The 27,709-nt window shown below is 45.5% G+C and overlaps 1 protein-coding gene across 5 annotated transcripts in view; it reads left to right on the top strand.

Moving 5' to 3' along the window:
* LOC115092619 (arylsulfatase H-like) overlaps positions 1-27,709 on the top strand; it is a 75,089-nt gene that overhangs the window by 6,264 nt on the left and 41,116 nt on the right. Inside the window, exons 2-4 of one of the 5 annotated variants that reach the window (XM_029603684.1) lie at positions 9,837-9,969; positions 14,173-14,298; positions 20,469-20,621. In XM_029603684.1, the coding sequence (XP_029459544.1) occupies positions 14,273-14,298; positions 20,469-20,621 (179 nt within the window). In that variant the 5' untranslated portion in view covers positions 9,837-9,969; positions 14,173-14,272. The remainder of the gene's footprint in view (positions 1-9,836; positions 9,970-14,172; positions 14,299-20,468; positions 20,622-27,709) is intronic. The other 4 variants (XM_029603685.1, XM_029603683.1, XM_029603687.1 and 1 more) reach the window with 4 other exon arrangements.

The raw sequence follows: 27,709 nt of genomic DNA, 5'->3' as shown, positions 1-27,709 counted from the left end.
CTACCTCTGGAATGACGGTATATAAAAAAGCATAAATAAATATTGCTAAGCCAATATATCACTAAGAAAATCTGACCCAAGAAACTTCAAGATGTATCAAATCTTATGATATGAGCAAAACCACCTAACATAGTTCAGAGGTAGCTGGTTACTAGTGGTCATAGCAAAAATGCCTGCTGAAAAAAAAAATGTCTTGACCATGGTGTTAAAGATTTTTGTTATTCCACCATCAGAGTGGATTCTTGGGTACTGTGGAGGTGACCACGCCCACAGGGAGGAGCCCCGTGGGGAACCACAGTACTAGGCTGGACTCAAGATGCACAAACACAGAGATTGTCTTTTATTATACAGCTGATGTATACCACCAGATACACCACCAGAGACTGGAAGTTGAATCCATGCTAAAAAAGCTAAATCTAGCCCCACATGCAGCTGACACATTACAAACTATGGACATAAAAAAAGTAGCCAGTATAATATCTCCGATATTAACAAAGATCATAAATCTATCCTTAGAGGAGGAGCCATGCCAGATATACTAAAAGGGGCAATCATAAAACCAATTATAAAGAAAAAAACAGTGACCCACTTATACTGAGCAATTACAGACCAATGTCAAATCTACATTAATTGCAAAATTAATTGAAAAAACTGTACAAAATCAACTAACTGAACACTTAGACAATAATATACTGTATCCATCACAGCATGGTTTCCGTAAACATTACAGCACAGAGACACTGCTTTCCCTAACAGACAATATCATGAGAGGTTTTGATAGTGGAAAACATTACATTCTAGTGATGCTAGACCTGTTAGCAGCCTTTGACACAGTAAATCATGACATACTATTAAAAAGACTGGAAGAAATAGGATTACACAACAAACAATCAACTGGTTCAGATCTTATCTAAACAATAGATACTTTCAAGTACAGATCAAAGACGTAATGGGGTAGATTTTCAAAGGGTTGCATGCATAAGATACGTGCGCAACCCCCGAAAACCTCCCCCTGCGCGTGCTGAGCCTATCTTGCATAGGCTCGGCAGCGCGTGCAAGCCCCGGGACACGCGTTTGTGCCGGGGCTTCGAAAAATGGGCAGTCTGGGGGCAGGGCCGGGGAGGGGGGGACCATGGTCTGGGACGTGTCCGGGGGTGTAGCTGCAGTCTGGGGGGATGGCCGAGTGCCCCAACACAGCGGCCTGTGTTGGGGCCTGGCCAGGCAGTGCATACAAGTTACACCTGCCTCAGGCAGGCATAACTTTCTCAAAAAAGGGCTGGGGGTGGGTTAGGTAGGGGAAGGGAGGGAACGGCGGCAGGCTGCTCGGCTCAGCGCGCGCTGGCTGCACAAAAGAGATCATATCACCCCGGTCCTTGCCGGGTGATTAGTATTTAGTTTTTGTTATGTAATTTTTATATTATTTTAAGTATATATCTGATAGATAGTTCCCTTTTGAATGGTTTTATTTTATTGTATTTTATGTTTTATTTATGAAACACTGTATTTTATGTTTTTTAATTATGAAACACTGTAACCGGTGTGAAAGTATACACCAACATCAGTATAGAAAATTAAGTAAATAAATACATACAAGCTTTAATATTTGCTAGCACTGATTACTGTAACGCCCTACTGCTAGGATTACCATACACAATGCTAAGACCACTACAAATACTACAAAATACCGCAAGAATTTTGATGGGTAAAAGAAAAAGAGACCACATTACCGAAACCCTGGCTGAATTACACTGGTTACCCATTGAGCACAGCATACAGTACAAAACACTATGCACTATACACAAATTAATACATAACGAAAAAGCAGAATGGCTGAACACATCTCTAGATGTACAGGAGGAGGAATAGCCTAGTGGTTAGAGCAGTGGACTATGAGCCAGGAGACCAAGGTTCAAGTCCTGCTGTCACTCCTTGTGACCTTGGGCAAGTCACTTTACCCTACATTGCCTCAGGTACAAAAACTTAGATTGTAAGCCCTCTGGGGATAGAGAAATACCTACAGTACCTGAATGTAAACCGGTGTGATATCTCAAATGAGATGAATATCGGTATATAAAAATAATAAATAACTAAAATAAATAAATGTCCCTCATAGAAACCTGAGATCAGCCAACAAAGCACTCCTAACTGTCCCTTCTGTCAAAACAGCTAGACTAACCCAAGTGAGAGAGAGAGCACTATCATTAGCAGGACCTATACTATGGAATGCCATGCTTCTAGAGATCAGATTACAAAGAGACATCAAAACTTTTTTTAAAAGTTTAAAAACCTGGCTCTTTAAACAAGCTTATCACAAAGAGAATGGAGACTAGAAAACAGAAAGGAGTAGGGAGCGGGCAGTAGAACATCTACGCACAGCACCTAACCCAATATGTGCGTATTTTTTATTTTATCTCACCACTAATGGATAGATACAGTTATAAAACTATACTTGTATTTAAAAATGTTACAGGTATAAAAGGACAAGATTTATCACATTCACCAAATAGTATTTATTATAATTTTATGTAACCGAACCTTTATGGCACCTGTTTAGATTACATTATTCCATACATTAATGTGCCTTATTGTAAACCATTGTGATGGTACTTATCTTAATGACAGTATAGAAAAGATTTAAAATAAATAAATAAATAATCCAGAGGTAGCAGTCCCGGGACCCTCGGCAGAGGGGATCCGTCTCATAGAGATGGTATAGGGAGATCCGGATGCAGGTTCCCAACGCAGCAGAGCTGTAGATGAGACAGACAGAAAGTTAGATTACTCACTAGGTTGGTAGCTGTATAGGTTGTGATCCCAGCAGGCAGAAGTAGTTGAGCACCGAACCAGGGAGAGCAGGCCCTCGAGGAGCGAGTACCTGATCCCAGATAGGCACCTGAAAGAAAGTAAAGGGCCCCCGAGGAGCGGGTACTCAGGTTAGCGAAATACCCCGAAGGGCAGAGAGAGCTTCCAGCGGCAGCAAGGAGGGCGGCAGAGTAGCTCAGACCAAAGACTTTCCATCCATTCACGACCCTTGCGAACTCAATGAGCTAGCAAACAAGGGGAGGCTAAATACCCAGATGGCGTGACATCACTCGAGGGGGGACATCCCTGAGGTTGCCGCCATGACGTGGATAAAGATGTGGGTGGCGAGCGCTCGCGCACCCCAGGAGGCCCTTAGGAGAAATATGGCATGAGGCTTTGCCATGGCCGTTCTGGAGACGCCGGAGAGAGTGGCATGCAGACGCGGCGGTAGCCATCTTCCAGCAGGCGTAACTTTGCCGACAAAGGTAAGGGGGGGGGTTAGATAGGAGAAGGGAGGGGAAGGTGTGGGGAGGGCAAAGGAAAGTTCCCTCCGAGGCCGCTCCGATTTCGGAGCGGCCTCGGAGGGAACGGAGGCAGGCTGCGCGGCTCGGCGTGCGCAGGCTGCCGATTTTGCGCATCGTCCACTACATGGGTAACCAGTGGAGGTCATGCGAAACCGGCATAATAAAATTTCCCATATCCTGTACCAGAACTCCGGCCGCATTGATTGGACAGAGTTTTGGTACAGGATATGGGAAAAATATTTGAAAGAGAAAGCATTCATTCTGAATGAGAAAATACTGACACAAGACAGAAGATGCTCAAGAATAATTATTTCTATTTTCTGAATGTGATAACACTTAGGGTAGTGCCAGAGATTTTATGCAAAACCAGAAAATCAGGAAATGGAACAGGCTAAGGCACTCAATGATGTGGGAAATGGTTTCTAAATAAAGCATTTCTCACCACTTTCCAGGAAAACCACACCACAATCATTAGAGAAATGATTGTGATATGCTAAATGTAGTATCCTTTACATTTGGAAAACCCATTCTACAAGCAAATCTAAATTCCACCCTGTACCTTGGGGGTTTATTTGCCACTCAGCCTTGCTTCCATGCCCAGACTTTATACCTTGGAGTTCTTTTTGCCACTGTGCCTTGCTGCCAAACCCCAGTCTAACACCTTGCTGGTCTGGGGGGGAGGCTGCTATATAGAGATGTGCTTCAGGTTAGAATTTTGTGTCGGCTTTGTTTCGGGGGCTCCCCTCTGGGAATTTCGTTTTTCCTGTGGTTCGGGGTTTTTTTCCCAGGGGCCCTGATTTTCGGGTTAGTGCGCACTAACCCGAAAAAGAATTGTTTCTGAAATTTCAAAAAAAATTAAATCGTTTTTCGGTTCTCCCAAACCATTCCAAATTAGGCAATTTCATTGAAATTGCCTAATTCTGGGAAAATGATTGCACATCCCTATTGCTATACACTGCTCATTGTGCTGTTTGAAGATTCGCTGGGCCAGGCCTGAATGGCCTGCAATGCGGTGAGTTGAGCCAAATCCATGGAGTTAGCAATCTGTTATGGTTTTGAGGTGTTTGAGTGGATTCTTGGGTACTGTGGGAATGACCACGCCCACGGGGAGGAGCCCCGTGAGGAGCCACAGTACTAGGCTAGACTCGGAATGCACAAACAGAGTTATGTCTTATTGTACAGCTGATGTATGCCACCAGAGGTAGCAGTAGTGAGGTGATCCAGCTGTAGTAGTCCAGGGACCCTCGGCAGAGGGACCCGTCTCACTGAGATAATATAGGAAATCCAGGAGCAGGTTCCCAGCGCAGCAGAGCTGTAGATTAGACAGACTGAGAAGTTAGATTACTCACTATTTTGGTGGCAGTAATGGTGAAGATCCCAGCAGGCAGAAGTTGTTGAATACAGGCACTGTACCAGGGAGAGCAGGCCCTCGAGGAGCGAGTACCTGATCCCAGATAAGCACCTGAAAAGAGAGCAGAGGGCCCCCGAGGAGCAGGTACCCAAGGTTAGTGAATTATTCCGAAGGGCAGAGAGGGCTTCCAGCGGTAGCTAGAAAGCAGCAGACCAGATGTGGACTGATCCTTGCTAACTCAATGAGCTAGCAAACACGGGCAGGCTAAATACCCGGATGGCGTGACGTCACTCAAGGGGGATGCCCCCGAGGTTCCCGACATGATGTGGATAAGGATGAGGGTGGTGTGCGCGCGCGCGATCCCTAGGAGGCCCTTAAGAGAAACATGGCATGAGGCTTTGCCATCGTTGTTCCGGGGACGCCGGAGAGAGCGGCAAGCAGATGCGGTGGCAGCCATCTTCCCAAGGCTAGTGGGGAGAGCAGAGAAAAAGGTGAGGCACTAGAGTTGAAGCCGTCTGAGACCGAAGGACGCAACAGAGCTGAGCCTTGAGATACTCCAGATGTCAAGCCTTTCCATTGGGAACAGTTTTGCCCTAATTGAGCCCTCTGTTTTCTGCCCACCACAAAAGACTCAAACCATTTTGGAATTCACTACCTATTCCAGCTTCTTGCAACCTTATCAACAATATGTTATAATCCACAGTGTCAAAGGCTGCAGAAACGTCTAGTGGAACTATTAACCTGGTTCCATCCTTCTCAATGTAGCTATAATGTATATCTATGAAAGATAATAAAAACTCAGTGTTGTTCCCCTTTCTAAAGCCAAATTTTGTACCATCCAAAATCTGACCTGATCCATATACTCATCTAGTTGGTGTAACATACACTTCTCGAGAATTTTTGCCAATGCTGGAAGATTTCACACCGGCCGGAAGTTGGAAGGGTCATCTAGAGACTGGTAGGAAACATGGATTCCTTCAATGATCTCACAAGTCCAAATGGACATGGCTCAAGTTTTGAACTAGAGGATCACAATCTCCTGACAATGTCTTCCACTTCACTAAGTGATGTCTGCCTAAACTATTCCATTTAACGCCTACCTCGTAATTATTAATCCATTGTTCAGCTAGTGCAAGCTGTACATGAATGTTAACACTTATCTTCAAAATAATTAGCCAGTGTTTCTCACAGTGGGAAACAATCAAAATTCATCTTTGACTTCATTGTCAATGTTCTTGCTACTTGGAATAATTCCAAAGGACAATTCAAGGACATGGTTAGCCTCTGTGCACAGTATTCTCTTTTTTCCTCCTTACAACTCATTTTATAAACTCATAATCTCTCTAAATAATTATCTCTGGAGCTCTTTTTAAAGGTGCCACTGTATTGTATGCCATGGCTAACAGTGAATTCCATCCTTTCACCAACTCTACAACTGAAGCATGCCCATCCTTTTCCTCAATAACATCTATAATGCACTTTGGAATTCTTCCAAATTTGTCCAAGCTTGCACCTATTTCCTCTGAGGCAATATGGTGATATTTTCATCTGATATTTTATACTATTCGTAACCAAAAAATGATCTGACCAAAGTGCTTTAAATATTCTTAGTCTACTTATCATCTTTCTGCAATTACCTGGACATAGCAATAGATCAAGTGTATTTCTTCCTCTATGTGTGGGCAGCGCTAATTGTCTACATTGTAATATTGCCAACACACATGCTAAATCATTGGCTCAGGCTGATGATGCATCATCCATGTGGATATTGAATTCACCCATGATTACAAGTTTTGAATATTTAGCGTTTAGATCAGTCATCCAATCATACACCTCAGAGTAATGCTCTGCTAACATACCAGGAGAACAATGCAATACACAAATTGTTCATTGAAATATTCTAACTACTCGTGCTTCACATTTTGAGATTCTGATATCATCCAATCTCCGGACCCTAAGGGATTGTTTATGTATTATTAGCACATCTCCTCCTTTCCTTTCACTCTTGTCTGCTGAATAACTGAATAACCAGTTGGCCATATCTATTTTAATAAAACATTATCTCAGGGATGGTGCCATGATTCAGTAATCATCATTAAATTCAGCGTATAATTCTCAATCACATCCACGGTTAAATCCTCCTTATTTCTCACTGAATGTGCATTTAAGTAGTCAACAATTAATCTATCTGAAACATTTTCTTTTTTCTTTCTCTGATCATAAGTTGGCTGGAAATATCTCACTGGGTAGCACAATACTCGTTCTTTCATATTAGTTTGCATATTAGAATGAAGTCCCTCCCCCTTATCTACCTTAATACTGAATAACTGGAATCACATTAATTAACATCATACATAAAAAAAACATGTGCTATCCTAAGATGTGCTCATAAACTTAACTGATCAGTTTTGTAGACCCCCCACAAAACTTTCCCGGTCTCGCCACAAACCCAGAAGGCAAATGGTAAGATCCATGGGGGATGCCCTACTGCACATTTGATGGATGAGATCTAGAACTTGCCCCCAAAACCAATATACATTGTTACTACATATGTATATAGCTACCCCTTTGCCCACATCCACACCAGCACAGAGGACTGCTAGCACTAAATCTAGAGAAAAAGAAGGGTGTGCGATATAAACAATGAAACAATTTAAATAGTTCTTGACTTTTATTACAGGAGGAGATCTTACTGGACGCCTGCCAGATTTGCTGCCAGTCTTTCCAATTCAAATCAGACTGTAGCTCTGAATTCTATACTGTAATGAGACCAGGTGATGTCTGCTCCTGGCATATCTGATCTCTAATACATGCATACAGTTTTAAAATCATGCAGGGCCCCCCTCCCATACACATACACACCATCCTCGCAGCACAGGAATTCTTCAAGACCATCGATTCCTCAACTGTCTCCCCACCACCAGTAGCCTAGATAAGTCTGTCTTCAACTATTAAAAGAAGAAATTAAAGTACCTAGGGATCTCAAACTCTGCATCAGGTCTGGAAAATATTTAATCTGATGATTATGGAAAAGCTGGCCCAAAAATCTACCTCTGTCTTTCTGATGCAGTGAGTGAGAGAAACATCCTTTTACCAGTTCCAAAACGTTTTTTGAATTCTTGGGGAGCTTCTCAAAACCAGATCCTTCTCTATCAACTGCTAGAGAGGAACTAGAGACTTTCTTGCATATTCTCAGACATGTCTATAGGAGGTTGCCAGCATCAATTCATCCAGATGGCAGCTATAGGCTAGATAAAAAGATGCTTCACTGTAATTTGTCCTCCACCTGGTCTCCTTGCCAACTTGTCCTGCCTCAGCTCCCAGGAGGCTATGATGTGACACAGGCAACAACTGGATGCTATAGTTATCTGCACTTGTTTGTTCAGTGCTTACATCACAACCATAGTCTTGAATGAGCCATAGACTTGAATGGGTAACATAAATGAATGAGCAAATATTTTTATTAAAATTTGTGAGATCCCGTCATTTTGGGAGTGGGGAGGACCATAAATGAAACAAAAATGGACAGACTTAGAAGACAGTACTTGGACTAGGTTGGCAGCTTTACACACAATCCACATTAGGGGGTTCTGAATCACTGGGAGTCTTTGCTACTTTCTTTAAAGTTAAAAGAGGGGAACTAAAAGGTTATGTGAGATGGAAAAATAAGGACCAGTAAAACCTGTAGCTTTTTAATGAGTCTCTAGGAAAAAGCGAGATGATTTGATAAGATTATGCACAGACTATAAACTGACGGTTCATCCACTCATTAGAAGTGAAATTATACCTTTTCCTCATCCTCTTGATTCGTTTGCACAGTTAGAGGGAGGAGTACTGCATGAAAATGTAGACCTTAGACAGGTCGTCAACTAGGGATATGTATTCACTTTTAAACAAAATGATAAACACAAAAAAACATCCATGTTTTCTTTTGTTTCACTTAAAAAAATTGAAATTTAAAACAAAACAGATAGCCACTAAAACAGTAGAGATGTGCAGACCCAAAATTGTTGTTTTCGTTCATTTTTTCATTTTAGGGTTGTTTTTTTTTATTTGGGTTTCAGTTTGTTTAATGTTTATTTTATTTTGGTAGAGTTTGTTTGCAGAACCAAAAAAAAAAAATATCATCCAAAAAAAACCCCAAAAAAGATGTGGCTTTCCTGGGCCACCACCACCATCATCATGGCATTGGAACCTAGGGCTTCCTGGCATCTCCTGAGCCCCTCCACCCAACTCCTTTCCAGCTGGGCTGTCCCAAGCTAAGTGCAACTAGGGTCTAGGGCCCCCTCTAAACCCCTGAGCACCCACTTAACTTCTTTTCTGGAGGTCTATAGCAGAGAAAAGGACAGGTGCGATCCTTAGTCACTCCTGCCTAGACGTCATCTCTTGAAAAAAGGCACTGGCTGGCTTTGAGACCAATGCCAATGTTTGATATCAGATTGGCACTGGTCTCAGAGCTAGCCAGTACCATTTTATTGTACAGTCATACAACAACATGTCACTGGCCTGAGGGCCAGCAAAGCCATTTTTAAAGTGGAGCAGAAGCTATTGGGGACTGCATCTACCATTTTTTCTTTTGCTGCAGACCTCCATGAAAGGGGTTAGTGGGGGCTAGAGACGGAGCCATCCTGGCTTATTTTTGTGGAGTGATGGGGGTCAAAGGGGCCTTGGGAGGCCCAAGCTGGGCTTGGCTCATCCCAGCCAAGTAAGTTCCAGCCTTGACTTATTGGTGAACTGTAGGCAAGTGGCCTGGGAGGCTTTAGGAGACTCAGGGACCTGAGAGTCAGCAACAAGGCAAGGGAGGAGCTCTTTTTTTTTTTTTTTTTTTAATATATTTTTTTCAGAATGACCCAAAAATATCCTAAACTTTTGGTAAGTGGATTTTTGTTGTATTTCATTTGGAACAAGCTGAAAATAGACTTTTTCATTCATAAAGGAGTGCACATCACTACAAAAAAGGTGAGATCAATATTCAAAGCGCATTCGGTGCTTTTTAGCCTGAGAAGTGTAACTTATGCATTGGGTGAAAGAGAGAGAGGGGGGAACTTTAATAGGGAGACTAGGACTCTATACATATCTAGTACTGTAGATGGGCACATTCAGCTTGGAGTGGTGTTACATACACAGAGGAATTGACTGCAAATTTGAAATCATTGAAGGATTTCTATCGATTTGAATCGATGAAAGGTACAACAAGAGGAGTTGATTTATATGATGCGGTCTCTAGCTGTGTTCAGCATTTGAAGCTCCCCTGAAGAAAACTGGTAAATGTCATCACAGGAGCTGAAGCTGGTAAGTTCACCTCACCAGTAAACGGCAAGGCTGCTATGGTTGTCCAAGTCATTTCGCACCAGATGCACACATTGATTGAGAGCATCTGATACCATTTAGCAAACCTGGGTGAAGGCGACTCAGGTAGCAGCCTCACACATCTGACTTTCTATCCCATTTCTTATTTAATTACTGGAACACACTTCATGCCCCCCCCCCCCCCCACAAAGAATTTTCTGGGGCACAAGCCCTTGATGTCATAGAAGTTCATTTGAGAACCAGGACAAGAGGTTGGGTAAAATGAGTGCCTTCTCGAAAATAGAATTTAACTCCAGGATGCTTAGTTTTCAGAACCTATGACTGTGTTAAAAAAAGAATTGGAGAAATAATGTACAAGGTTAAATGTTTCTCTGCCATTCACACTGTCAAACTAATTGCTTCCTTACCAAGACTCACAAACATAACATTTAAGGATCGTCGTAATTATGGGTTGTAAATCACTCTTCTTAGCATATAAAAATGCTTATAATGTGTAGCACTGTCCCAATCTAATCACCGATCCACTTTAAGTCTGTATTTTTATATTAAATTTTTAATTCATTGCACTTAAAACTACAAAAAGAGTTCAAGGAAAACTTCTCTGTTTCCAGATCAGGTTCCCCGACACTCTCAGTGTTTCGGAACAATCCGTCTTACCGCAGATTAGATTGGAGCAGAGCTACACTTTATAAATGTATTTATACACTCAGAAGAGTGTTTTACAGCCCATAATTATGAAGTTCCTTAAATGTTATGTTTGCGAGTCTTGGAAATGAAGCATTTAGTTTGACCTGGCGAATGCTAGAGATTTATTGAGAGAAAGCTCTTTATTATATTTCTGTGTTTACATACTCTCTATTTTTAGAATGGTTTTTTGGCTGGCAAGGTTAAATGTTCATAGTCAGGCATGCTGAAATATTCTTATATCAGCCAGAAAGAAAGAGGGCATAAGAATCGAACAAAGGGGGCATTTTTGTGAATTCAGAGGATAAGGAAGTCTTTGGGGGTCCTGAAGGGAGAGAAAACTGTTAGCTCCCCCTGCTCCCCAGAGAGTGAAGGAGAAGTAGAGGACACAGTTCAGGAGGAGCAAGTGGACAAAACCCCCAACACTTGTCAGTTCCATACAGAGATACATTTGAGAATGGGGAGAAAATCCCATGGTGCATTTTGCACAAGTTTTGCACGTACAGTTTTTTTGAATGGATTTTTGTTCCCTTCCAGAAGCTTCAGAAAATTAAAGCCTTTGGGGATGGCCGGGTGAAGGATGCAACATTTCAGATTTACATTTCCTATACTTTTTTCTTTCCTGAACATACCCAGATCAGTCCAGACAAGGGGGTTTATGCATCCCTACCAGCAGATGGAGGCAGAGAACAAAACTTTGAGGCACTGCTACATAACTGAAAGTGCCAACTGCAGTCCTTCAGTACATCCCTGTCTCTAGCAGATGGCAGAGGTGCAAACCTGCAGTCCTGACTGATCTGGAGTTGGAGAATTGGATCTGTTCCTCGAGGTTGCCAGGTTCCTTAGTGGGCCATCCCTCGAGTTGAGCCGGGTGAACGGGGGGCGGTTGGATACTCCTGGCTGTTGTTGCCTGCAGATTCTGGGGCCACTGATAGCCAGGGGACTGGCTCCCTCTTCAAGCCCCGAGGTTCCCTCCTGCCCGCCGCCGGCACCCTCAGGGAAGTATCCCTGCAGGGGTGTTTTCTTCTTATTTCTTTATCTTTGGTAGTAAAGTTTATGTTTAAAAAAAACAAAAAAAAACAGAAGAACTAAAGCACTGTCTGAGGGACAGCTAGGGGAGTCGGCCTGTGGTACAGGGCTGCGGCAGTTGGCGGTTTGTTCTGCCGGTGTCTTTTTTTTAAGAGTTGGGAGTAGTGGTTTCTGACGCTCTGCGGGGGAGCTTCCCAGGTGGGGAACCTTTTTTGCCTCTGCCCGACCGCGTGGTGCTGAACGAACAGCAGGTAGGGGCTTTCCCTGTTTCTGCTGCGTTTTGCAGTGCTCTGAAGCCTTTTTTTTTTCCTGTACGCGGCTCCCACGCTCGCTGGCCTTCCCACGCTCATTTTGCTGAGCAGTCTAGTGGGACCACGTGGTGCGGTCTTGCTCACAGCAGGGGCGCTGCAGCAGTGTGGATGTCTGAGAAACTGCATGTGGAGGCCTGTAGGGCCTGCGGGACCTGGTCAGCCCACCTTAACTCCTTTTCCCTGTGCACTGGCTGTGCTGCAGAGGGGGAAGGATCTTCCACTAAGGGTCCTAAGACCCAGAGGGCCTCCCAGTCTGTGGAGGCCATGGGGGGAGGCCAAGGTGAGGACCTTTTCCCCTCCAATTCCCATGGGGAATTGCAGGCCAACTGCAAGGTGGGTGACTCTCCCCCACCTCTCTTCCCTGCAATGCATGTTTTTAAGGAGGGAGAGGTCTCTGAGTTGTTATGTTTGTAGTGAATTGGACACTTGGTCGTATTGGAGTTGACTCCTCCCATGGGGAGGGGCCCCATGGGGAACCAATACAATAGGCTAGACTAGAGTAGTAGACACAGAAGGAATGGAAGGCTTTATTGTACTGCTGTAATTAGATGGTGAAGCAGGAAGGTAAGGCACTGATCCATGAAGTGCCAATACGTTCAACAGGCTCAGAAGTGTAGACTCGCCCAGATGTTCACGATAGGCAGGAGCCCGCAGAACAGGTAATGCTGCGGCTGGTGGGTGGAGTTGGAGCGCCGGATCATAGAGGTATTTACAGAGAGAAGACGTCTTCCTGATGGTAGAATGGTGGGACCGAAGATCCGTGGGGCAGGATATGAAGTAGATAGGCCCTCGAGGAGCGAGTACCTAATGGTCCAATATCCTGAAAAAGAATAGAGAGAAAAGACCCCCGAGGAGCGGTTGTCTTGGTTAGTGAGGACCCCGGAGGGAAGTTGGAAGCGAGACCCCCTGAGGAGTGGGTGTCTAGAGCTTCTGCTGGAGCGAGGCCCTTAGCGTGAAAGTGGCGTCTAAGCGTGCAGCTTAGAGCAGTCGGAGTAGCGAAGTGAAGTCTTTACTAACTGAAGCACCAATGGTGAGTTGAGTGTTTAAATACCCTAAAAGGGGTGGAGTCCTTCCTGGGTGCTGCCCAGGATTTCCCACGCTGTCCCCTTTAAGAGAGGGACTGGTCCTGCCGCGCGCGTCCTAGGAGGTGTCGGGGGGGCAGAGCTTCAGCGGTGGCACCGTTCCTGCCACCGAAAGAAGCCTCCTGACACTGGAGTCAGTCCTGGAGGGAGCGGCCCGCTGCCGGTGGAGGTAGGTTTGGTCGGCCATGGCATCGCAGGTCGTGGACCACTTGTCCGGATCGAGACCCTAGGGATCTGGGGGACTCTGACAATTCATTGGAGGAGGAGGGGCGGCCTCTCCGGCTAAGGACCCGGGGGGGGGGGGGGGGGGAAACCTGGATGAGGTCCAACCTCCTGAGGAGGGAGGCAAAGATGACCTGGACCTTCTGGAAGCGGCTGGAGCACATCTGGATGGTGTGCTTATTTAAGAAAGAGGTGCTCCGGCCACTCATTCCTCAGGTCTTGGAGGAATTAGGGGTCAAGCTGACTCAGGAGTCTGATGGCGAGGGCGTTAACCCTGTACTGGATGGTTTGTGGGGTCCTCCCAGCCTGGGGAGGAAGGGGGTAGAATTCTATATAATCTTGGCTTGGGTACAGGTCAATACTGAGGGACTGCAGGTGGCACGCTCGGTTATGTAGTAGCATCTCAAAGTTTTGTTCTCTGCCTCCATCTGCTGGTAGGGAGGCATAAACCCACTTGTCTGGACTGATCTGTGGTATTACAGGAATGAAAATTAGCAGGGAAGAACCAATTTTCCTTTTGCCTCACTTTTGCCCGATCTTTTATTCTGGCCCTGAATATTTAAATTTCATTAGAATACCAGAAAATCTACAATAAAACAATTTTAAAATAACCTCAAAACAAACCCAGTAGTAACTATACTGGACTAATGTCAATTCAGCTGCTAGCCTGGGAGAACAGTTATCATTTCATAAGCCATAGGTATTCCATGCTATTGTACACAAGTTCATTGGGTACAATAGAGCAATTTTAGTGGTGCTGTGCAGATGATTTTACTTAATAATGGTTTTCTTGTGTTGTCTGAGATTTTTTTTTAATTCTAGTCTCAATAAGTTTGCATTTTTTATATTTGTCTCAGTTTTAAGCTTCACTGACACTCTGGTAGGAAAATTCATCTTCGCTTTTACAGAACTTTAACCCAGTAAATCATCTATCAGGACCCTGGTGGAGAGGAAGTCATGGGACGTCCGCTGATAAGTTCATGGTAAGGAAATAAAAAATAATCAATGTCCAAAGAAAAAAGCATAAACAAATTCAATGGTACACAGCAGAATTCTTTCAATGCAAGATCATGGCCATGAAATAAAAGTCAATAAAAGGGGGATGGAACAACTGAAAACCAACCCACAAGGGAAGTCCAAGGAATTAAGGGCAAGCTAGTTTCCTAAACAATTTAATAGAGATGTCATATCCCATAGAAGTAGTTTCTCAGGAAGGCAAGTCACTTTAAATGAATAAAAGAAAAGCTGCACAGCCCCTGGACACAAGCCTGTGTTTCACGCATGAAAATAAAAGTCAAGACCTAGCTCAGGACCCAAAGCAAACCCAGGGCTATAGGCTGAGAAGAGTACAGTACTTTTCTGAAGGTAATTTTCAAGTTCCCCGCAGAACTTGCAGACCCACAGATAATTTATTGTGCCTGCAAGCTCATTTTCAAAGGGAAACTCCTCTTTGAAAATCTGCAGCCAACGGGAAATGTGGGTACTCTGGTACCATTGTACTTTGCACCTGTTTTGAAGCAGATGCAAAGTACACACAAGAATGTACAAGTGGAGATTTCAAAATGCAAATTGCTCCCCTGCCCTAATTCTGCCTCTTTTTTTTTTCACATTGGTAAAACTACTGCTTAGGAGTGGTTGCTATTTTCACATTTTTATTTTGATGCGAATAAAGACATATAGCCACATAAGAAAACTTGAATATTGCCCCCATGTGACTAGTTTATCTGTGCCCAGAAATTAAGGTTAAAGTGGGCAGTGTTACCTGAACATTTGTGTTCACAAAATTCTCCTACATCAAAGAACTGACGAAAATGTCAAAAGAAATATCTACAGGCCAGCAATAACTTTAGCATTCAGTTACTTTCTGGACACCTCTCTGCTGCAATCTCTTTGACTTGTCAAAGCAGAAGACCTGGGGATGATGCAGATACAAATCTTCAGCCATATGGAGTGATTTTCACTTCTATAGCTATCAGCTATCAGTAAAACTCTCTAAAATACACAGTAGCGTACATAATGAGTGCACTAATGATAATAATGATTCTTCCAGAAGCCATTTTAAATGGTAATTATAACGAGTCATAATATATATTTTAAAACATGACAGATTGACTCCTGGAGGTCTGTTTTTGAAAGAGTTTCTCTTACGCTAGGAAAACTCTTAAAAGTAGGGGCCTGGAGTCTACAAGGAAATGAGGTCACCCATTCCTAATAATAGGGAAAGCAATTATCTCTGCTCAAAACCCTAAATGGAAAAACAGAAGAGAATATATATTGCTTCAGTTATTTGAAATTCAGCTCTTGACAACATACAGCAATTAAGTTAGCCCAATGAGACTTTTTAAGACACCTAGGGGTTAATTTTCAAAGGGTTAAGGTGTCTAACATAGGAGGTTTGAAGCCTAAGTCAACCTCTTTGAAAATCGACTAGGGATGAGAACCTAATATTCTTAGGGTCCTAAATTCCGATGCTAAAATGTTGGCAGTGACAGGGGTAGAATTAGAGAGGAGAAAAAATGTTAGGGGGTAATTTTCAAAAGGAGCTACATGTGTAAATATAACTACTTTTGATGCAATTTTCAAAAGCCATTTACTTGAGTAAAGAGCACTTATGCGTGTAAATCCTATGGACAATTCAATGGCGCATACTGTAGCAATTTTCAAAAGCCCACTTACTCAAGTAAAGTGAATTTACTTGAGTGAAACCCAGTTTTACTCAAGTAAATGCTTTTTAAAATCAGGCCCTTTGGCTCTTAGCATTAATTTTCAGCACCAGGTACCTAACCTACCCCTAGATTTATCAAGCCATGATGCTTTTTCGCAGGAGAGGGTCGCAGGAGGGGGTCCCACTATCATAGGGGGGTATCACCATGATAGTGGGATTCCTCCCCCAAAAGCACATTGCAGCTATATGGTGAGTTCCTACAGCCAAACACTGTGACTCAAAAGAATGTGGTGTGTGGCCCTTTAATGTGATGGCGGCCTCAACCTCATGGGACCTCCATCACCTTAAAAGCCATTGCCCCCCCCCCCCAAAAAAAAAAACACCAAAACTTGTGGACAAATGGCAATTGAGCGAGGGTCAGAGATGATCCCTGTTTCAACCCAGGGCTGCTGGTTGAGGCAGCCCTAACTCCCACAAAATAGATAAAATTTAAAAATATGTGAGCTGCAGCGGAACACCCCCCCCCCCCAAAAGTAAAACATTCCCATCCCCCACCCCAGTCCCCCAAAAAAGTACAGCATCCCCCCAGTACCTCCCCTTTCTGAACCCCCCCCCCCCCCACCTTCGAAAAAGGATCCCGCGTTAGGTACGGGTGCACTCTTGCACCAGTCCCAGTTGGTGCCATTTTCCAAAATGGCACCAATCTGATCTTGCCCCTGCCATGTGACTGGGTTAAAGTCTGGGTATTGGACCCAGGCTGCTGCGAGATCCTTTTTAAACTGAGGGGGTTCTGTACTTTTTTTGGCGGGGGGGTGTGGGGGTCATTGTGCTGCTGGGGGAGCCGGGAGTGGGGGTGTTAATGTGATTCAAGGCGGGGTCATTGTGATGCCGGCAGGGCAGGGAGTGGGAGTGTATCACTTCAAGGGGATGGGGATGGGGGTTTGACTTCAGGAGGCCCCGCTGCCACTGCACGCATAATTTAAACACGTTTATCTATTTGTCAGAGAATTGGGGGCTACCTCAACTGGCGGCCCTGGGTTGAAACGAGTGGCAGCACTGACCCCAGCTCAGCCTCCCCTTTGGCTGCGTTTTCTTTTTTCAACCACTTTAAAAGTGCGGTGGGAGCCTCGGTTCCCACATTAGGGTCCCGGGCCTCCTACCGCACATCTAACACTTTCCAAGGAGGTGCTATTATTTTATCGCGGCTGACCACCTTCTCGGTTGGCCATGAGAAAATATTTGCATCAAATTGCTTATTAATGATCCTGTTTGCATACATTTGTGTTATTCATGCATTCAAATGGCATGTGTAACCCCACCCCAGGGTGCCTATCCTGCATGGATAGGGCCATAAAAGAATTTGTTTCTCTTTGGGGCTGGATCCACTCACCGGCTCGCTCTTTCACAATCCCTCTTACTTCCAGGGCCGGATCCTTTGTAGGTGGGGGAGGAGATTTACTTCCAGGGCCCAATATGCAAAAAAAATGACCCCCTGTTTCCTTGTGCAATAAGTAATCCTATTCATCCTCCACCAGTTTCCTTCATTATTGATGACATCAGCATTCGTATTGTAAAGAAATCGTGTAATCTAGGTGTAATCTTTGACCCCCAACTTATCCATGCAATCTCACATATCCAAAATAGTCAAAATTTCATTCTATAAATCGCACTTACTGAAAAGATTAAAACTCTTACTGCATATATGCAACTTCAGAATAATTGTACAAGCTTTAATATTCACCAAACTAGATTACTATACTGCCCTGTTCCTGGGCTTACCTGCATACCCAACATGCCTCATGACATTGGCTAACTGTACACTTCCGAATTCAGTATAAAGTACTGACAATGATATTTAAACTGATACATAATGAGACATCAATCTGGACCTGCACATGATTACATCCATGCAAACCTACAGGAGAACTGCGCTCAATTGATAAAAATTTGCTAGATGCTCCTACCCTGAAAACAGCTGGGCTTGATATTACAAGAAAGAGAGCTTTTCCTGTTCCCAGCCCCCTACCCGATAAACTATGTGCTTTCACAGAGTTGAGCGCTTTTAAACACAATCTTAAAACTTTCTTATATAAGAAGCCCTTTGACACTGAAACATTACAGAATACGTTCTAAAATACCCACATAAAATGTTTTCCATCTGGGAACAGCACTCCTTATATACTCAATGTTTCTGAAGAAAATAATAACTATTTGATCTTTTAGAAGGTTAACATGTATTGCAGGTTTCTAATTTTTTTTATTTTAATGTAATATTTGTTTAATTTTGTTTATGTAACCATGTAAATCTCTATGATCAAACCATTTGGAGAGAGTGTGGTATACCAAAAAATTTTCAAATAAAATAAATAAGGAGATCTTCTTACACATTCCCTTTTCTTTTGTAGTCCCTTGGGAAAGGTGCAGTGAGTGTGAAATAAATACGATGGAGTAACTGTGTTAGTGTCCAAAATTAAAGTCTTTCCTGTTCAAACAACGGCGATGAACGGCACAATAACTCAAACTGCAGCACCACAGAAATCTCTCGTTTTCTTTCTTACAGTTCTTTCTTCCTTCCTTCTGTCTGTGCAGGACTCACCTACCAGGGCCAGGGAAACATCCGTTCTCTTGGATTAGGTAAAGTGGAGCCCCCAGGTGGGCAGGGTCTCTTTAGATTGGTCAAAAATACCCCTTCAAATCTGATAAAAATGGTAAAAGAACTATAGCACAGAGATGAAATCTTCTCTTTCTCTCCCCAGGATAGTGAAACACGGGATGGGTGACCACAGTGATTTTTGGTTTTCCTTACTTATGGTTAGCAGATGTTCAGGATCTCCCTGGTTATTTACACAGTCTATTTCTTCTTTCTGGATTCCTGACTGGAGGAATCCCTTTGAAGCAAATAGCTCTGTTTGCTTCAAAACAGGAAGGAAGGGCAGACAAAACCTCCTCCTGGCTCTTGAAACCAAAGCTTGTTTTCCCCAACAGAATTTTACACCGGAGTTCCTCCTCACAACGGGTTACTACCACTTCAAGGGCAGGTCTTCCTTATCCGTGAATGTCCCAGACACAGGGTTCTCCATGCCCTGAGTCCAAGAAAGGCCCAGGTGTCCAGCTGATCTCAGGGCTCACCCAGGTGTTAATGATGACATAACTGAAAGGTCTGTCACCCATGCAAAGAAGGTCATTCTAACAGAGGAGGGGAACGCATGATATACGGGATATAACGCACTTTAGAGCCCTAACTTGGCTTCATGAATGACCCTGATATGCATCTACGGTAAATCTAAAAAAATGAATTGCAGGCTGATTTAGGTGAATTTTCAACTGAAAACTTAGAGGCAAGAAATTTTAGTAAGCTAATTTAGGAACTGAGCTTTATTTTTTTTAAATGATCCCCAAGAATCAGGATTTTTATTAAAGATGGCATGACTTGCACCTATTTCATACATACTCATCATGACACAGAAGTCAATATTAAGAAAAGCGGCCAACAGATAAATTATCTGACTAAGGCCTAGTTTTTCTAATACCGCTGGGCTCTTTGAATCGCGCAGTACCGGGGGGCGAAGCGGGGGGTGGGCTTGCGAAAGCCGGCAGCGATCGCACCTCCGCGATGTTATTGCTGCCGGCTTTCACACCCAATAGTACCATCGTAAAAGGTGGTGCTATTGGGCGCGAAATTGGCAGTGAAAAGGGTTGTTGTCTTTTCGCCATCCGCGATGTCTTCGCGGAGTCCACCCCGACTCCTCCTGGTCTTGATGCAGCCCTGACTTCACCCCCATTTAGTGATCGCACGCGAAAAGGAACTTTTCGCGTGCGATCGCTTTAGAGAATGACCTCCTAAATTTGTCATATATATTCAGCGGGACAAGTCTCCCACTGAATATACTGGCCTAAAGTAATCTGGGTACCTGTACATGGACAACGTTTATATCTAACTGGCTATGTTTGAATATGATTGGTTAGGTCTAACTTTATCCAGGTATGCATACCCAGACAACTTTAGCCTTAACTAGCAATATTTAAAATATGTAGCCAGATAATTGGCAGAAAAATAAAAAAAATCTGTACAGGCCTAACCACCCTGCAAAATCAATCCAACTAGCGCCAGGTATAACGCCTGAAACCCCCTCCCCAAAACCCCACAAAAGATTTTAAAAATGTTACAAGCCTATTGGCCTGAGGAGCCTCTCTATCCCTTCTTTAAATTCAGGAAATATATCCAATCTATGGGCCTCTTTCTCATGCCCACCCTCCCTCTACAACCTGCCCCAAACCCTCCTGCCCTAACTGGCACCCTCTCAAAACTCCCCAGACATACTCTGCATTTTAAGGGAAAGAAGGATAAAACAAAATATTGCCTAGAACAGGAGTAATTCCAATAATTTCCCTTTTGACCACTTTCAGGTGTAATAAAAATTACTATTTCCTCCATAACAGGAGCTTGGAAAGATAATTGTATCTTTTGTTTTTCTGAACTGGTTGCAGGAATCTTCCAGCCCTGCTGCTCGTTTTCCCCTTGCTTTGGAGGCCATGCAAATCCCAAAGAGCGGCAGGTGATTACAGGCCCAATATTTTGCTGATAATGGCAGATGACCTTGGTATTGGGGATGTAGGCTGCTATGGCAATGAGACAATAAGGTAAAAGTGTTTTATTTCAACAAGTATTTACATACAACCAAAAGACAAGGCAAAATATAACCAAAATGTATTATGCACCCACTGCATACTATATATCAACTTTCTGTACAGTTCATTAACAGTGGGCAGAAAGCAAATACCATTTTGCTTCCTGTGTATATGTAATCCCTGAGCAGGAAGGATCCTTTAGCTGACCCCAGAAGCACATAGAAGAAAAGAGAGTGGACCCTTTCTGCACACAACTCCTTTTTACTCCTGATTCTCCACGGATAGCATTTACTTTCTGAGTTCCAGGATCCTACATGGGGGGGGGGGGGCAAACAATAATTCTTACACCCATTTCTTGCAATACAATCTCTGCTCTGTCCTCTGTACACTACACAACACTAATGTTCTCAGTCTTTTCATCTAAAAAAAGACACTGAGAAGCAGGGTGGTTTCCAGCTTCCTTTACTGATAGTTGATTGGAAGACTGAATAATATTTACTAGAAGTGAGAATACATTATTTTTTGTCCCCGTTTCGTTTTTGGTTTGGGGGTGGGCCATTTCAGTCCACCCCCAGATCGGAAATTTGTTTTGTTGCCAATTTCATTAAAAAAAACCAACCCCAAACGCCCCAACCCTTCAAATTTAATTAAATACAAGCCCGCCCCCCCCCCGACCCCCCTAAGACTTGCTGAAAGTTCCTGGTGGCCCAGCGAGGGGCCCAGGAGCGATCTCCTGCTCTCGGGCCATTGGCTGCTAGTATTCAAAATGTCGCCAGTGGCCCTTTGCTGTTATCATGTGACAGGGACTACCAGCGCCATGATTACTGGCAGCCGACGGTCCGAGAGCGGGACATCGTTCCCGGGACCCTCGCTAGACAACCAGGGACATTGGGGGAGTCTTGAGGGAGTCAGGAGGGGGGTGTTGTATTTAATTAAACTTGAAGGGTTGGGGCAGGTTTGTTTTTTTGTTTCTTAGATGTGCCCTTCCCCCCCCCCCCCCAAAAAAATGATAGGAAAACCACATGAAATTTTGTGGGATTTCCTTTTTTTTTTTTTACTTGCCGAAATGCAACAAAATAGGAAATATAGTCTTTCCCTGTACATACTCGGATCAGTCCAGACCATGGGTTGAGCCTCCTGTTCAGCAGATGGAGACAGACCAAAACTGAAAGGGTATCCTATATCAGGACAGAGCCTACCCTGCATCCCTTCAGTATTTGTCTGTCTCCAGTAGATGCAGGCAGCTGAACCTGCGGTTCCCTTTCTTCCTTAGTTTGCCATTTCCCTGTGGGGATTTCCTGTAGTTCTTTGGGCAAGGTCAAGCAAGTATTATTTATCTTTGCAAATTTAAAAAAAAAAAAAAAAAAGGAAGAATTAATACAGGAATCTCTGTTTATTTCTCAGAGACCTCTGTCTCCTTGCTCTTCTGGAGGCCTAGAGGGGCTTGCCCCTTGATTACTCAGCCTAGGCTCCCTTTCCCGGTGACCTGAGTGTTTGGGGCAATATTGGTGGTCAAGTCACTCCCCCTCACTGGCTGCCTTGACCCCGGGACGTCTAATTCCCTGGGTGTTCTGGCAGGGAAGTTTCATTCCTCTGCAATCCTTTAAAAAAAAAAAATTTTAAATATTTAGCTTGCGATTAAGGCAGCCTTACTTTTACCCCTGTTTGGCTTCAGGGACGGTAGCGAGCAGGGTTCGATCGCCTGCACTCGCTCACCGGGGCAGCACAGCTCAGCTGTTTTTTCTCCTCAGCGGCAGCTCTATCCTTTGATCATGTCACGTTCAAATGTCTGCCTAGCCTGTGGGGAGCCTGCTTCGCGGCTCTCCCTCAATGTGCTTTGCTCTGGGTGCCTGTCGAGTGGGGAGGGCCCCTCTGCAGCAGCAACGAAGCCAGTGACCCGGGAGCAGGCTTCTCACCGCATGGCCAGGCTGTTCCCTGCTCGGCAAACCGTGGGAACGGCAGCCATTTTGGGAGTTAGTTTTCCTTCTGAATCGGGGCTGCTAGAGGGAGGGGAGCCAGATTTGCATATTTCTCCCCCCAATTTAAGCCCTGTGCATCCTCCAGAGGAGATCCCTGACCTTCTCTCTCCCCCCTCCCCCGCCCCCGGGAAGTCTAGACTGTGTTTTTCTGCTGACTTTGTGCTTTTAATGCACAAATCTTATCTGGCAAGCCTACAGGAAGAGGAGGACCCCTCTCCAGGTCCCCACCCCCCTGCTAAAATCCCTCGGTTGCCCACTCCTCAACCTCCTGCAGTGCCAGAGGGGCAGGAATCCATCAGGGTCCGGGTGGTGCTGGGGGTCTCCCCCCCCCCCCCCGGACCCCCCTCAGACATCCACGGTACCTGACCCTGACCAAGATCCTGATTTGCTGCTCCCAAATCCCCTGCTCAAGGGTGACGACCCCCGAGTGCTCCGCTTGTTTCAAAGGGAAGAGCTGGAACCACTCATTCCCTTCATTTTGCAGGAGCTGGGTATTGAGGTGCCACCTGAGGATATGGTTACAGCCTCTATGCCAGCTAACGTGGACCCAGTCCTGGCAGGACTTAGGGCTCCTCCACACATGTTCCCGTTCCATCCTTTGCACAAGTTGCTGCTCTTTTGGGAATGGGAGTCCCCCGAGGCTGGGTTCCAAGTGTGTAGGGCAATGGACAAGCTCTATCCCCTCCCTGATGAATGCTTGGAGATGCTTAAGGTTCCCAAAGTGGATTCTTCCGTCTCCACTGTCACCAAGCACACCACCATCCCGGTGGTGGGAGCCATGGCGTTGAAAGATGTCCAAGACCGCAAACTCAAACTCTATCTCGAGCGCATTTTTAAGGTCTTGGCCTTGGGAATCCGGGTGACAATCTGCAGCAATCTCATGCAGTGGGCAAGCCTTAAGTGGGTTCAACAATTGCTCAGCACCCAGGACCTCCCGTCTGCAGAAGCAGAGCAGGCAAAACAGTTGGAGGGAGCGGTGGCGTATGGGGCAGATGCCCTCTACGATTTACTCCGCATGCAGGCCAGGGCAATGGTCTCAGCAGTGTCGGCCTGGCACCTCCTCTGGCTGCGCAATTGGTCTGCAGATTCTTCCTCCAAGTCACAGTTGGGCACACTTCCTTTCAAGGGTAAGTTGCTTTTTGGTGAGGACCTTGAACAACTTATCAAATCCCTGAGAGAGAACAAGATCCATAAGCTGCCGGAGGACCCCCCGAAACAGTCTAAGACCCTTCATGTTCCCGTTTTAGAGGTCAGCAGTGGTATAATAGCAGAGCGCGGGATTCCTTCCCAAGAGGGTCCTCCTCCCGATCCCAATCCTGGTCTCATTCCTTTCGGGGACATCGTGCCTTCCAAGATGGTAATCCCCAACACTCGGCCACAAAGTCTGCTCCCCAATGAAATAAGGCCAGCCCATTCCTCCGTTCCAAACTTAAGTGGATGTCTCTCTCTGTTTCTCGAGGAATGGGTCAAAATTACAACGGATCAGTGGTCCTAGAGGTGATAGAGAAAGGTTACGCATTAGAGTTTGCTCGGGATCTGCCGGATCTTCACATAGTCTTTCCCTGCGGAAGCGGCCAGCAGTCTGTCAGACACTTGGCAGACTACAAGAGCTGGGAGCCATGGTCCCAGTCCCGGTGGAGGAACAAGGCACCGGCCAGTATTCCATCTACTTCGTCGTGCCCAAGAAGGTCAGTTCCTTCCATCCGATCTTGGATCTCAAGAGAGTCAACCGGGCTCTCAAGGTTCCCCATTTTCGAATGGAGACCCTGAGGGCGGTGATAGTGGTGGTTCGCTTAGGCAAATATTTGGCCTCGCTCGACCTAATGGAGGCTTACCTGCACATACCGATATGCCATGATCATCAGAAGTATCTCCGCTTCAATATTCTGGGACAACACTTCCAGTTTCGGGTGCTCCCGTTCGGCCTCGCCACCATGCCACGAACCTTTACCAAGGTCATGGTGGTGGTGGCGGGAAGGAGTCCTAGTCCATCCTTACCTGGACGATTGGCTCATCCGGGCGAAGTCAGAGTCTCTCTGCAGGGAAGCAGTCAACAGGGTCCTGGCTCTCCTAACCTCCCTCGGGTGGATAGTCAATTTTTCCAAGAGCAATCTTCAGCCCTTCCAGGTCCTGGAATTTCTGGGGGTGCGCTTCGACACCCGGGTCGGCAAGGTGTTCCTGCCAGATGCTCGGGCGCTCAAACTTATGGATCAAGTGCACAACTTTCTCTCTCTTGCTACCCATGGCCTGGGATTACCTTCAGGTCCCGGGGTCCATGGCTTCCAGTATCGATCTGGTTCCTTGGGCTTTTGCGCAAATGCGGCCATTACAGAAAGCTTTGCTATCCTGCTGGAAACCGGTGTTGGAACACTTTCGGATGCCTTTCCCGCTCTCTGACTCTACTATCGCCGACATGCAATGGTGGCTCTCGCTTGCGCACCTCCTGAAGAGGATGCCCCTACAGACTCCTCAGTGTATTGTTGTCACGACAGATGCCAGGCTCTCCGGTTGGGGAGCAGTGTGTTAACCTAGTCTATGCAGGGATACTGGTCCCTAGTTCAATCCCACTGGCACATCAATCGGCTGGAAGCCCGAGCGGTCGCCTGGCACTCAAGGTCTTCCTTCCTCTGATCCGTCGCAAGGTGGTGTGGTTGCTATCGGACAACTCCACCACGGTAGCCTATATCAATCAGCAGGGGGGCACCAGAAGTCGCCTGATGGCCCTGGAAGCCAGCAAGCTCTTCGTCTGGGTGGAGCGTCACCTGGATCGCTTAGCAGCTTCCCACATTGTGGGGGAAGGAGAATGTTCAAGCCGATTTCCTCAGTCGTCAGCGTCTAGACCCCAGCAAGTGGGAGTTGTCAGATGGAGCGATGGATCTGATCATCCACAGGTGGGGTCCTCCTCACTTGGACCTGACGGCTACTTTGAACAATGTGAAAGCTCCCAGATTCTTCAACCGCAGAAGGGGGCACTGCTCGGAAGGAGTGGATGCCCTGGTCCTTCCCTGGCCTCATGACGTTCTCCTGTACATGTTTCCCCTTGGCCTCTGGTGACCTCGCGACGGACGGCCCTCTTCGCCTCGGCCATCTTACATGCCTTCTCCGGCAGGGTCCCATATTTTTTGATCAGGCGGCTCGCTTTTGTCTAGTGGCCTGGCTTTTGAAAGGCGGAGATTAAGAAAGAAGGGTTATAAAGAAGAAGAAGTTATATCCACCCTGTTGCGGGCCCGTAAGCCGTCTACCTCTCTCGCTTACGTCCGAGTCTAGAAAGTTTTTAAGAATGTATGTGCTGAAGCAGGAGTGCCAGCTCATAAGGCTCCGGTATCCCAGGTCATTTCCTTTCTCCAGAATGGCTTCTCCAAGGGGTTATCTTTCAGGTCCCTGAGGGTGCAGGTTTCTGCCCTTGGGTTTCTTTTAGGCAGCATTGATGTTTACACGGTGGCGGCTCATCTGGATGTCATTCATTTCCTCAAGGGGGCCAAGCATTTGAATCCGCCTGTCCAGGCTACTTGTCCCTCGTGGAATCAACTTGGTGCTTCTGGTTCTCTGCAAAGCGCCCTTCGAACCTCTCTGGTGAGCTACACTCAAGGATTTGATGCTTTAGACTGTTTTCCTGGTTGCTATTTGCGCCGCCAGGAGGGTATTGGAGCTCCAAGCGTTGTCTTGCAGGGAACTCTTCCTACATTTTTTGAATTCAGGGGTCTCCCTCAGGACGGTGCCTTCCTTCTTGCCGAAGGTTGTATCTTCCTTTCACGTCAATCAGGACGTGAAAGCAGGTGGAGCTCCCTGCTTTTTCTTCTGAAGACATAGCGAGCACGTCTGGTGGTGATCTCTGGCACCTGGATGTTAAATGATTCCTGCTGCAATATCTCCAGGTTACTAATCAGTTCTGAGTCTCAGATCACCTATTTGTCCTATGGGGTGGTCCAAATTGCTCATTGGTTGAAGGAGGTGATTGCGTCGGCATATATCTGTCAGGGTCAATCAGTTTCAGAGGGTTTGAAGGCCCATTCCTTGCGTTCTCAGGCTACTTCTTGGGCGGAGAGTCAATCAGTCTCTCCGCAGGAAATATGCAGGGCAGCTACTTGGAAATCTCTGCATACCTTTGCTCGTCATTACCGCCTTGATGTGCATGCTCCATTTTTTGGCTCCTTCGGATGGCAGGTGCTTCAAGCAGGACTGTCTCGGTCCCACCCTGTTTAGGGAAGCTTTGGTACATCCCACAGTCTGGACTGATCTGGGTACGTACAGGGAAAGGAAAATTGGTTCTTACCTGCTAAGTTTCGTTCCTGTAGTACCACGGATCAATCCCGGGTGCAGGGTCAGAGACTCCAGGCACAGCAGCCATTTGCTGCGGGCACGCGCAACTTGCGCCTACCCAGAGGCAGGTGCAAAAGGTAAATTAAAAATTTGGGGGGGGGGTAGAGTAGGGCTGGGGGAGATAATGTTAGGGGAAGGTCAGGTTAGGGGGAAGGGAACAGGGGAAGGCAGTGCAGCTCGGCGCGCACAAGGTGCATAATTGTGCACCCCCTTGCGCGCACTGACCCCCAATTTTATAAGATGTGCGTGCCTGTGCACGCCTGTTATAAAATCAGGCATAAAATCTACCTCTATATTTCTTTTAAAATCTACCTCTATATTCTTTAGTTTCTTTCCCTTTGTTCCACTGGCCAGGATCTTCTCCTCCAGATTAGTTCCTCCACACCTTCAGGTTATTTCAGGATGAAAGACGCCATTCTCCCAATGGCTTGTTTACCAATTACGAGTAGCAAGGACCATCAGCTCCCAGTGGAACAAAAATAGTCTCCTAACCCAAAAGAGGGAAAAATCAAGCAAAAGACAGGAAAGGTGGAATAAAACTTCCTAGCCTCAAAACAGAGAAGACAATCCAAAAAGACAGATAATTCAACTGAAACTTCTCTGCATCAGGTTACTGTCAGATCTTTTCTCTGAAGGAGAGATAGGGAAGTACAAGTCTTCCCTACCCCAAATCTAGCCTTGAAAATCCAATCCACTGCAACAAGAGGGACCAGCTCTCACAGGTTATTCTCCAAAATTGGATTAAAAGACTGAAAACAAGCTTGAAGCAGGTCAAACAAGTGGCTGACCCCAAAAGGGAAA

Source organism: Rhinatrema bivittatum, chromosome 5 (assembly GCF_901001135.1).
Source record: "Rhinatrema bivittatum chromosome 5, aRhiBiv1.1, whole genome shotgun sequence".
NCBI lineage: Eukaryota > Metazoa > Chordata > Amphibia > Gymnophiona > Rhinatrematidae > Rhinatrema > Rhinatrema bivittatum.
This window is presented reverse-complemented; position numbering and strand designations above follow the sequence as displayed.